General features: G+C 40.9%; 1 protein-coding gene across 1 annotated transcript in view; it reads left to right on the forward strand.

Annotated features, from left to right (window-relative positions):
• TMPRSS3 (transmembrane serine protease 3) overlaps window positions 1-13,554 on the forward strand; it is a 232,497-nt gene that overhangs the window by 157,715 nt on the left and 61,228 nt on the right. The window contains exon 12 of the mRNA XM_030203809.1: window positions 664-816. Coding sequence (XP_030059669.1) covers window positions 664-816 — 153 coding nt within the window. The remainder of the gene's footprint in view (window positions 1-663; window positions 817-13,554) is intronic.

Here is a 13,554-nt window from a genome sequence, read left to right on the forward strand (position 1 = left end):
ACAAAATATTTCTTACAGAGTTTCATCAACATTTTCTTAATTGACTGTACAGGTATCCTCTCAAATCTACTCCAAAGTCTGCAGGTGATTTAATGGTGCCAGGCCAGGCAAGTACTAGAAATGAGCAGCTGGCACAAGTTTTGGTGAGAGCAGGAGCTGTGGGTCTAGGGTCTAGGGCCAGGGCCCATGTTCCCCCCCCCCCCCCTCCACCCAGAGACACCTAGGGTTTCCCATCCCAAAGAGTGAATTTTACTACCACAATGATTAATATTGAAGGCCAATGAATAAGATTTTCTAGCAGAGCATCCAGGGTATACATTTGGAAAGATCTGCATGTTGTTTACTTCCTAAATGCAGCTGAGGCTGTAGGACAAGGATTCTCAACCCAATTCTCAGGACATACCTAGCCAGTCAGGTTTTTAAAATGCAAATGTATCTCATGCATATTCATTTTGAGTATCTTGCACCTATCTTGTTTTTATAAAGTAGACTTAAAATTGGTACCTTTTTGGACTTTTCACTTAGGCACCCTTTAATAAAATTACCCCCATAATGTCTGAAGTAGTAACATTGCCTCATGAGTTCTTCTCTTCCTACATTTGTATGCAATTGATAATTTGTTTCTTTTGACCCCAACATTTGTTTTGTTCTCTGAGTGCACAGGGGGACAGCGGTGGGCCCTTAGCATGTGAGGAAAGGATGGCCTGGAAGCTGACAGGAGCTACTAGCTGGGGATTGGGCTGTGCTGAGAAGAACAAGCCAGGGGTCTATTCACGCATCACTTCATTCCTGGACTGGATCCATGAACAGATGGAGGTTTGTGTTTTCCCCAGCTGACTTCTCCGTGATGGAAATACACTGTGGTACTTAGGCCAGTCCATATGGAAACTGAAACAGCTATTTCAATACTATTGTTTTCTTTTCTGGTCTACTGGATAGAGTTATTAAACTAGGTGGCTCTTGTGCTTAAGCAAGAGTGAAAAATACCATTTGCATTTTACCAGTGGCTTGCCAAACTGTCTAAATAAATTGTAAATTCATGAAACTACATACCAGTGGCAGGGCTTATTTACCACATTAAATCTACTTTCAGACATATCAAGTTACACGCATTTGATGTGTGACACATGCATTCAGCTCCAGACTCCACCTCACCCGCCAAAGCCCCCTCCTCTCATGCATTCGCCTTATCAGATTTTCCTTACTGATCTATACAGTATAAAATTGTGCAGACCTTATAATTTTTTGCAAAGGTTAAACCTCCTGAGTTTCTTCCATTTTTCATGTTTCATTCTAATTTTTGCATACATAATTTTATTTATGTTGTTATCACTGATCAAGTACATTATAAACACAAGTCATCAACCACAGTTCTGCTAAGGATGCTTTCTCACAAAATAACTGCTGTCTCCCTCCTCCCTCCCTAAAACATATTCTCCTTTCTACCTGTTCTAACAGCAACACAAGTTTGAGCACCGTTAGTACAAGGTTAATTCTACTCTAAGGTAAACAAATATAGTTATGAAACCACTGAAAAATACTGGACAGATTCAGCTTCAGAAGTTGGAGAACAAGGCCAGTGCTGGGCAGACTTCTACATTCTGTGCCCTGATTGTGGCTGGAGAGATTTAGATGGGCTGGAGTGGAGCTTTGATGACAACTTCAGATGTTAGAGAACAAGGACAGTGCCAGGCAGACTTCTATGGTCTGTGCCCTGAAAATGGCAAGGACAAATCAAGATCAGTTATACATATGAAATATCACATCATACTTTATGCTGTGAGTTTATCTTGTTGGGGAGACTGAATGGACCGTACAGGTCTTTATCTGCCATCATCTACTATGCTACTCCCCAATGCCGAGCTTGTGGGGCACGACTCTCAGATATTTTTCTGAACTCAGCTTGCTTAAGGAGCCCAAATGCCCTCGAACCTCTCCAGAGAATTTCTTTGGCTGTCACCTTGCTCAAAAATGTATATCCTCCAGAGTCTCTGCCAGAGGGTAAGTAGGCCTGATGCTAAGGGCTATTTCCACGTCTTAGCTAGTTAACAGCAGGCTGCTGCTACATAGCATGAGAAACATTTTTGGGTCTAGTTTATGACACATATTCCAGTAGCTCTTAATACCAGGACATTCCCACCATACATGCAATATTGTACCCACTTGCCCATCTCATCTCCAATATAATTTGTATGCCAAATTGTAAATTTTATGCTATCTGTGTACCATTTCTATTATATTAGCAGAAATTCCTATTTGTTCACATGGCAAAACAGCAACCTACAAGCCTTATCTCCCAGGATCTCCCCCAGACCTCTTTTCCAGCTGCTAATATGCTTGGGAGTGAGATTGTCTGAGTACAGTAGCATTTGATAAATTTTTGAGAGCAGCCTTTGCTGGTCCTTTCCCTATTTTAAGACAGTTTCAAAAGGTGTCATCTCTTTTAACAGGTCTTCATTAGATATTTTAAAAAATGGTACAATTGCAGAAAGGCATAGACTTGTAAGTATGTAATGCATATGATTCTTGTAGAATGACATAAGATTAAAGATATCAAAATAGAACCATCATACAACTGCCCAACAAATTCCAGCCTTGGAGCTTCCCACTAGAGAATTGCATGGGGACAGAAATTTCACTCATCCCCACTGGAATCTCCTCCATCCCCCCTCATCCCCTGTACTAAAATAACCTGTGTTAACCATAATATCCCCAAATTAACAGCAGCCCATGCTGATAACATCCCCTCTCAGTGCTTATTGGGATTTCAGTGCTATAAAGACCATATCCATTCATTTTTTTTAGTGCTAATATAATTGCTAAGCTAGCTTAGAAACACAAGGAAAGGATAGGTAGGCTGGCCTGGCACTATACTTCTGTGGGAACCCCACAGGACCTGCGTCCATCCCCGAGGAATCCCTGCAGACCTGGAGGGGGATCCCTGCAAGAGTTCCATGGATCTGGAGGGGATCCCCACGGGATTCCCACTAACCCCATTCATGTGCAGCTCTCTAATCCTCACTTCCTAAAATATGAGCATTTACAAGACTAATGAATACTAGCCTAGAAAGGCTTTTTACCCCCCCCCCCCCCCAACAAGGACTTCTGTTCCTACCCCTAATACACAGAGAGGCTCATTTTCAAAGCACTTAGCCTCCAAAAGTTCCATAGAAACCTATGGAACTTAGCCTCCCAAAGTGCTTTGAAAATATGCCTCAGAGTGTCAGGTTCTTGTATGGATCTCCATTTTCTCTACTTTTTCTGTCAGTTTTTCACCCAGATCTAGACCTCTATATCCTTCCTTTCTGTTCTAGCCCACTGCTTTCCTGGTGTCCTTTTTCAATCATGCTAAACCATTTCCTTCAATACAATGTTAAAAAACTCAGCCAGCACAGCCACCAGAAGGTGAGGGTAGCCGTCTAGCCCCAGAGATTTGCTTATTTTTAGCTCCATGACTGCTGCATCTGAACAGCAATAAACCCCCCACCCCAATCTATAATCTGTTCCCTTGTGGGGTGGAGGTAGTTCCAAGTCTTGCAACCATGCTTCATGCAAATCTAGTATCATACCTTTTAATGAGCAAGTAGTATATGTCTTATTACTAATTGTAAATGCTATGGCAAATGGATGGAGCTGGTGATAACTGATGTTCCCTGAGTATAAGTACTTACTACTCTGGCACTACTTTCATGTTCTTCTGCTTGTTTGACAAAGAATATCTCAATTTTGTGCATTTCCCAAATAAGAGAGTTCATAAACTTCACTTTAGTAACAGTCTATTCTTGGTTGCAAAATCATCAAAGCAAATTAATATAGCTTGTTGGCCATTGGGTCTCAGCTTGCCCAAGGATCTATTAGCCCATTCCACTCTTACGCTAGTGTCTTGTACAAGCAACAACTCTGAGACTAGGAGGGATTAGATATTCTTAAAAATGACATTCTGGCAGTTAACAAAATCATTCTTAAAAACTACATTCTGGCATCAGAGGGACCATTCTGAACTGCAGAGTATGCCTGCCATGTCGCTGTTGGATCTGTTCAGGGCTGCCACCTGTTGCTTTAGTACAGTCAGTGCCTCAGTATTCCCCTCTATCCTTAATTCAGTGTCTTCGAGGTGCCAATCCACCTCTGCCATATCTGTTCTTAATTAGGCCACCTGAGTCACAATTTTGGCACAGACCATGGCAATATCACTTTTGATATCCTGTAGTCTGTCTCACAGCTTGCCTGGAGAGACTTGCAAACTGGTATCTAGGTCTGTTTATGTAGCTCTTTCTTGCTTATCTCTAAACTTTTTGGCAAGGCTGCTCATCATATTGAAGCTCTCTCTCCTTCACTGGCTTCCCCTGGGGTCTGAGAACTCCTACGATTCTAACAGGGTTTTCATGGCGGTCATCTTTTAATCAATTGGTGCTATGCTTACACTGGCTATTAGTGCACCATAGGTCCTTTTAGCATTTTTATGGTCACTAATTGCCTAGGGGTCCTGTAGAGCACACAGCTCAAGCAACCATTAGAGCTGGTGACATCACTTACTTTCTTTTCCCACACATTTTTAATTACACGTGTAATAGTGGTCTTGGAAGACTCAGAAAGAGTTCTTAAGGCCAGATGTGCAAACAGTTCTTCCCGTGGATATGAGAAGGGCAGTTTTCACACTGTTGTAAAGTTCATGGGTAACTCTTAACCATGTATTTTAACCCAGTTTTCAAGTGAAAGTATGTTGGGTACTTTCACTTTGAAAATTGCCTAAGGGAAAAAAAATACCTACAGTCATTTGCACCTACTTTCCTTGCAGATCTTTTTTCTAAAATGATGTGTATAGATTTGCAAATACAAAGCTAAGCAAGTTTTGCAATTGCCACCCTAAGTGCCCTAGAATTTGTTTCCACTTAATGCTGGTAAAAGTTCATTATATTGTGGAACAAGCATGAACTTTAATTTGCTGACTTGGTGAACATTTCTCAAACAACTCACTTCCCATTGTATAATTTGCAAAATGATTTCAAAAATTGTTCTTGAACTGGAGAAATCCCTTTTGTACATAGTGCCTTATGCAAGATAGAATTCTCAATCTCAACCACCAATTTGTGGTCTCTTATTGCTGATTTGTCTGTGCCTGCTGTTGGAACTTCTCTATTCTTTATCCCATACAATGGAGAGGAAACTTAGGAGGAAAAGGATTTGGATTTAAAAATAAATTGCCAGATTTAGAATTAGGCCAATAGGTTTGTCTCATATGGGGCTGAATAATGAAAATGAGGAATTAGAATCGAATAGGCTTTTGGAAATTTCACCCCCCCAAAAAAATCTTTATCTACTGCTGAATGGCAGTCATTTCAAATATGTTCATTGACTTTCCTTTTAAACTATTATCAACAATGCATATCACACATTGCCAGTTGGATCCAGTTCCATCCAAGTAGATTAAAAGCTGACTTTCCAGTAGTGGAATAATTCCTGGAAGTTGGGAACATGCAGTTGTATGTGATACTTTGAGAACTGTTTTTCAAATGTATGCTTTCTGTCTAAGATGGTGGAGAGGTAGTAGTTAAAACAGCTTAACCAATTTCATTGAGACAGTTGGACTTTCAGGCAGGACATAGTACAGAAACAATAACAGCAGCTTTGATTTGTGAACTCTACAGTACATTAGTCAATGTACTGGACATGGCACCAGCATTTGATCTAATTGATCATGGGCTTCTTTATCTACATTTATAATCAATAGGCGTAACAGGTCCAGTATAGCGAAGATAACTTACCTGTAGCAGGTATTCTCCGAGGACAACAGGCAAGTCATTCTCACATGTGGGTGACATCAGCCATGTCGTCCTGTGCGGAACGCTTTCAGAAGGTATATAGATTAAAGAGCATGTGCCAGCGTCCCTACTGCACATGCATGAGTGCCTTCTTGCCCACTGTGAGAGCATGGGACCAGCAGTACAGTATATTAGCTATCCAATAATCAACTCCAAGGGGTGGTAGGAGGGTATGTGAGAATGACTGGCCTGCTGTCCTCAGAGAATACCTGCGATGGGTAAGTATCTGCTTTTTCTGAGGACAAGCAGGCCATATCATACTCAAATGTGGGAATCTGTAGCTACCAGGCCACATGCGGTCGGTGGCCCAACTGTTTGGGGAGGCTAAAGGGGGTGGGATCAGGGGAAGTGCCGGGGGCGTGGCTTACATCCATAATTATCTGACAACACAGAAAAAAAATAAGTAAACGTAAAATAGTAACAAGTAATATCTTTTATTAAATTTAGTTATTAGATATGTATCATATGTCAAAGAATAAAGTGGTTGCTCAAACTGTCTGAGAACTTGATGGCTGAACAGTATAGTTGGAAGGAAAGTGCATTTCTATAGAATAGGCAGTCAGAACTTTTGATGACACAAAAGCACCAGTGCTAAGGTCCAATTTCCAGAGTGCAGAGATACCAAGGGTGTCCCATCCCAAAAGTGAAAAGTACCATCCCAATTAGTGAGATTCAAGGTTAGCAAATGAAAGTTGAGCTACTACTGAGAATGCTATGAGCTAAATTAAGTCCAAATTCTAATATTAGGCATATTGAAAAGTAATGCAAAACCTTAAAAAAGTCACTCAGGACCTATAAAGTAAATTGACTGTAACATAAGAATAGCCATATTGAGTCATACCAACAGATTTAAATTTCAGAAACTGACACATTCCACTCACTAAATTAAAAAATGAATAAATATTTGAAACAAAAATGTATAATAAGGTGATACCTTTTTATTTAACTAATACATTTTTTGAGTAGCTTTTTGGAGTTTACTAACCTGAGGAAGGAGGTTTAGACCTCTGAAAGCAAGTCAAAAATGTATTTAGTCCAATAAAAAGTTGTCATCTTATTTTACATTTTTTTGTTTCATTTTTATTTATTAACCTGTAAAGTGGACTAACATGGCTACTTCATTCTACATTAAAAATAATTTTACCTTTGCTATCTGGCATCCAATTTTTCTAATTGTGCAGGTCGCAGTCTCTGGTTACTGCCTTTCTGTCTTTTAACTCTTTCCATATCTCTTGTCCATTTATCATTTTTCTCTCTTCGCATGTCTTCTTCACATCTTCTACTACATCCATCTCCGACACTGATATTTTCTTTTCTGCTTTCTTCCATTTTTCTGCCTCTGACCACTCACTTATCCATGCTTCATTTTCCCTGTTTTCCATCTTTTTCCTTCACCCAGGGTGTGTGTGTGTGTCTGAACTCCCCCTCAGCCATATCGGATCTGTTTCTCTCTCTCCCACCCCACCATCCAGGATCTTGTGTATGTGTCTCCCTGCCTGTCATAATCTCCTCTGTTTCTCTCCCTCCATCTAACTTTCTTCCCCCTCCCTGCCATGCAGCATCTCTTCTCTCTCTTCCCCTGCCCCAGGCACCCAGGATCTCCTCTCTCTCTCCCACCTCACCCTACCTCACATACCATACAGATCTCTTGTCTCTCTCTCTCTCCCCATACAATGCACCTCTGTCTCTCCCCCACCTTCCAGCATTGCTCCTCCCTCTCTCTCTTCACTTTACACCTCAGCCTCTCTTCTTCCACTGCCTGTTTTTCTTTTCACTATCCAGCTTTGCTCCTCTGTCTCTTCCCCCCCCCCCCAAAAAAAATCCAGCTTTTTGCTCCTCTGTTTCTTCTCTCCCCCTAATATCCAGCTTTGCCCATCTGCCTTTTCTCCCTCAAAACATCTAGCCTTGCTTCTCTGTCTGCCCCCCCTCCCATATCCAACATTGTGCCTCTGCCTCTTCCCTCCCCCATCATCCTCTCTGTTTCCTCCCATTTCTTGCCTCCTCCACCTTCAATGAATTCCTTCATAAAGGTGGCAAATCAATCCTAATAAATAAATAAAATAGTTTAGCTGGGGTGGGTTCCTATCTCTTCCCCCTCCTCCTCATCCCACTATGTCTTCACCCTGTCACAAGGTGTAAGGGTTATGCACGAATGCACTGCTTGCAATTCAGTAACACCCATGTGCCTCTGTGAGGTTGCTCCTTGGGGTTAATGCTGGTCCCTGGACAGTGCTTCGGACGGACTTGGGTGGGCTTCACGTTCAGGTCCCAGCAGAGGGAGGCAAAGTCATCGAACTCCACCAGCCCTGAATGATTCACATTGCAGGCGGAGAAGAGGCGCCTGAGCTCTGGCCAGGAGATCTCGTCGGAGCCCATCGGAACTTGGAGATCACCTGGACCCGAAGGCAGTAGCAGCACCGATCCTCGCAGAGCCTGGAAGCACTTCCCTTCCATGCTGCCCTGCCGCCAAACCCGCTGCCTCTCTGATTCAGTGGCCATCCATCGTCGGCAAACAAACACTGTGCAAGGAGCCATAGAGCTCTGCATGGCAGCGCTGACAGCTCTTCCGGTCCTCCCACCCTGTCAGCGCTGCCATGTGGAGCTCTATGGCTCTGTGCACAGTGTTTGTTTGCTGACGATGGATGGCTACTGAATCGGAGAGGCAGCGGGTTTGGCGGCAGGGCAGCATGGAAGGGAAGTTCCATCTAAGCTTCTTTTTCTTTTTGAGAACATAATGCTGGGGCAGCCGGTCCGATCCAATCCCGACCAGCAGGTTCCAGCTTCTTTCGGGCAGGATCTGCAAGTGACGTGCGCTCCAAAAGAGGTTGCATTTGGGCAAGCCTCTTATACGGGGGCGCCTATGTACCAGGCTCACTGAAAACAACAACAGTAGGAGAAACGGAACTTGCAACGGAGAGTTCAAAATACTAATCAACATGAAACTATATTCAGATTATGTGAGAGTGCAGCTTGGAACACAACAAAACGGACTTAGGAGGGTGGAGTTCTAGACCCCAAAAATATTCTGTCTGTCCAAACCAACCATCACATCGGGTATCCTGTTCAAGGCAATAGTGAGGTGTGAATGTGTGAAGACCACATTGCAGCCTTGAAAATTTCTTCTATAGAGATTGACCTCTAGTGGGCTACTGACACAACCATGGCTCTGACATTATGAGCCTTGACATGACCCTCAAAAGTCAGCCCAACTTGGGTGTAAGTGAAAGAAATGCAATCTGCCAGCCAATTGGAGATTGTGTGTTCCTGATGGCAACCCCCATCCTGTTGGGATCAAAAGAAACAAAAAGCTGGGTGAACTGTCTATAAGGCCTAGTCCACTCCAATTAAAAGGCCAATGCTCTGTGTAGAGCAAGAAAGAAGTAGGGCCTTGTCCTTACACCAGATGGCAAACCTCCTCCATTTGAAAAAAATAACACTTCTTAGTCGAATCTTTCCTGGAAGTCAGCAAGATCCTGGAGACATCCTCAAGAAGATACAAAGAAGCAAATTCTAAGCTCTCAACATCCAGGCTGTGAGGGCCAGGGACTGGAGGTTGGGATGCAGAAGAGATCTCTCATTCTGCATGATGAGAGTCAGAAATCACTCTAATCTCCAAGGTTCTTTGAAAGTGTGTAGTCCCGTCCCTTGCCCCTGGGGAGGGGAAATCACTTCAGCCCTAGTGGCTGGAATAAGAGAGACAATCAGACTTAGATGTAGGCGCAACCAGTAAAAATCTTTATTGGTATTTCACTAAGCCTATACAAAATAATTGTTCTCTCTGGAGCAAGTTGTCACCCAGAAAAACCAGACGCAAAGACTGAATAACAAAATCTGCTCAGCAATGCTTTCTGATTCTTCATTTTTTATACTGTTACAAGTTTCATTTCTCCTAAATCATGTGATTTCTCCTAATCTAACTTAAAGTTCATATATGGATTTTCCTGTTTTCTTCTTACACAATATATGGTTATATTCCGTTATTTTTTATATGTATACAAAATGGCAGTTTCCACTATTCTATCATCCTCTCCTGCATGTGTTCACATGCACACTTTTTGGCCATTGGCTAATCCCTTATCTATAAAGCGTGATCCCAGCGTGCAAACCCATGTAGCAAACAAGTAGTATGAAACACCTGGTGTCCTTCTCTCTGAATATATATTTCTGTTGGAATATCTTGGTCTTTGCAGGGTCCTCAGTTTCTCTTCATCATCAAGGTTATATCCATGTGCATCTGCCATATATGGGCTGCATAGCCTTATTTCCTCCTGAATTTCTCCTTGACATGTAACATGTACTGATCAAGCATTCTGCTTACATGCAGCTGCAGGAAGAAACTAAATTTATGCTGCGGACGGCAAATCTAGCAAATCTGAGGGCTACCAGGCCCATCTTAGAGGCCTAGTATAGAGAGGAATATACATTTCCCTCTTGAAAGGCCAAAGGTCAAAAATATTGTGGCCTTTCACACACAAGAAGGTGAGGGACTGGGTTCTTCAGGGAGTGCATACCAAGTGGTCAGAGGCAAAGGACACAAGGGTTCACAAAAAACAAAACAAAACGATATAGCTAAATTTAATAATAAAAATATTTGAATAATGGGACAAAACATGATGTGTAGGAGAGGTTGATAGTACAAGGGAGCAGCATTAATTAAAGGAAGCATTTCATGAGAAATGGATGGACCATTAACAATTAGAACTTTAGTAGCATATCTTTTGCAACATGATACAATACATGAGACACCACAACAGAATAAGACAGAGCAAACCAAAGGCTGAGTACAGGAAGAAGAAAACTAGAAAAAGTCCATAATTGTAAAAGTTACATCTAGAAAGCTGTCCAGGAAGTGTCACTTCAAAAGTTCATTGCAGTGATAGGCAGACAATCCCGATGACAGAGGAGTATGCAGAGGCCAATCTTGATTCTGGTATTGTGAAGCAGCAGTCCTTACACAATTGCAGCGAAGACTAGCACTGGCATTGGTCACACAGGCATGGTTCAAATGATGTGATGTCCTGCTTCCACTGGAAAGCTTCAACTAATGTGAAATGACAGTTCTTTGAACCTGCAACATGACTCCAAACAATAAATCAATTAAACAGAGCAGGGAAATGAGGGCATCTGTTCATAAAGGATAACAATTCACTTAACACATTAGTGCCCAATGTTCCCATATTTGGGAACAATATGGGAACATTGGGCACTAATGGGTTAATGTCTGCCCAATTCCATAACAAAATGCCATTAGCTGAATGATGTTCTCAGTTCTAGTTATACTTAATTCTGAATAAAATCAATTGCTAGTCTGGGTCTATCCCAAAAGAGTATATCATAAATCATATACATATTCCTGTTCAAACACTTCCACATATATTCACATTACGTATACCTTTTGACCAACTTACAGTTCACTTTCTATACAGGCTATTTAATATACTAGCATGCACACCTGCCATGTGACTATTCACAATATGTACTGTTAAACAGTGCACACAACTTGCACATTGGCAGCTAATAACTTTACAATGTTTCATTACGAATCATTTACTTGAACATCTCTGTAACCTTTCACATAGAATTACCCAAGAATGACTGGGAGATTTCTTCCATCTTCTTCACAATTTGACTCCCTACAATTCAAAATATAAATTTAAATTTTTATTATGGTAGTTTTCTCTTCTATGGGTAACCAGGTTTGCTACAGGCAAGCCTTCGCTTAAATTATTAGATAGGCACATTTCATTTATGGAAAAACAAATGAGGAAAATATAAAATCACATCAGTAGCTTATTTTTAACAATGCAAATTAGTGGAAATAAAGTGCTACACTTGACCCAAGAAAATGAAGTAGTATCTTGCAGAACAAAAAGGATTAGGGCATCAAGTAATCAGTTAGGTGCACAGTGTCCCCATGTATAAAAAATAAAGCTCACAAAGGACAAGGAGAGAGGATGAAACTTTAACATTCTATTTGTTTACAATTAGGCATGATATGGGATTTAGAAGCATCCATCTTGTTTCTGAAATAGTGGAAAAACCAAGTATAAAACAATAAATTCAGGAAGCATACCACTCAGATAACAGTCCCAAATAGGAAATCGAACATCCCATCTCCTATATGGATAGAGAGAGGACAAGTTAAACAAAGTGGCAAACGAGGCAGGTGCCTAGAAAGGCACTTTCCTTTTTCCTAGAGCAACACAAAACAGTTTCAAACAAGGCACATAAACGCACTTAACAACTTCAAAATCTAAAAGCTTATCTAGATAGACTCGTCCTGGGAATTAGTGCTCTGAAATCTCAGTTATCTGGGGTACAGAACACACACATATATACCTCTATCATGAGATCTAATAATTAAACACATTTAATACTTCACTAGACATTTCTTGTAACTAAATTTGCAAGGAGAATCAATTTCGTCCAATTTTATTAAGGCAAGAGCCCAGCAGGACTTCATGAAATCCTGTTTCTTTTAGAAACCTCACAGTCACACTATAGCTGATAATATGGTCCCTCTTGTTTATCACGGAGGAATTCAATCATCTGGAAATAAGAAAATTACAACATAAAGATTAGCGTTCCATCAGAAATACAAGAGTAAAAAGTGGACAACATGCAGACAAAACAGGAAAAAACACTGGCATGAGCCTGTCAGTAAATCTCATAGTTAATGTAAAAGCTATCTAGTTATGAAACATACTGCAGAAAATCAGAAGAATTAATGACCAGCTTTGAACCCAATCTAATAAAAGTGAGCTGTAAAAAAGTACAAATCCTAATGAGTCAGACAAAGGTGAATCCTTGGCTGACCTTTACAAGATTCACATAGATCAGGCAAGAAATAGCCCATAATCCTCTGGAATTCTTTTGCACAAATTTGGAAATTAAAGATTATATTGTATCTTAAATATAAATCACATTCCTCCTCAGCTGTCATGCATCGGGCCCTGAAACACGAAGCAGTTGCCAGGAATGATGTTCCTCATACTGTAAAAGAAAAACAAATTTGGTGCAATTTAAATATAAAATGCAATTAAATCAGCCCTAATAGGGATAGCCTATCAATCCCAGAAGACTTGAGTGAGAAAAAATCATAACAGTTTCTGTCACTTAACTTAAAACAGGGCAATTAACAAAAGAACATGGCTAAATATACAGGTAGCTGATATCCCCCTGAAAGAAAGCACAAACTGGACTTCACTCACGCCCACACATACTTATGAAAGGATAGAAAAAGAAAGAAATGATCTGTGCTTTCAATCCAGATAACCTCTGCCAGGAAGCAAGGAAAAGAACATTCTAAAAGAAATAACTTTTCTATCCCCAGATCAACTGCCAAAAAATAAATGTTTAGTACACAAAATGGTTCTCTTTTATCAAGTAACACAGACTGTTTCCAACTAAAATATATCCCTCTTTCCTCTAATAAGTGACACCACAAGAAACCTGGACAAATAGTCTCCCTCTCCCTACAATAAACTCTCCAGCACTTTTTCTCACTTTATTCCAAAGTTCAAACAGTAATAAATGCTGCGACAAGCTTTTAGCCCTCTCACAAATCTCCAAGACTCTCAGCAAGGCTATGAGATAACGGGGCAGTAAAGATCCCTCCTTGGACCAGGACAAAAAAGAGTTAGACTTTAGGAATTTATGGCATTTTACATTGTACAATTTAATATCCTAGCCATTAAGAGAAGAACAGTACATACTTATCCTACAGATACTG

The sequence above is a fragment of the Microcaecilia unicolor genome, chromosome 5, assembly GCF_901765095.1.
Source record: "Microcaecilia unicolor chromosome 5, aMicUni1.1, whole genome shotgun sequence".
Taxonomy (NCBI): domain Eukaryota; kingdom Metazoa; phylum Chordata; class Amphibia; order Gymnophiona; family Siphonopidae; genus Microcaecilia; species Microcaecilia unicolor.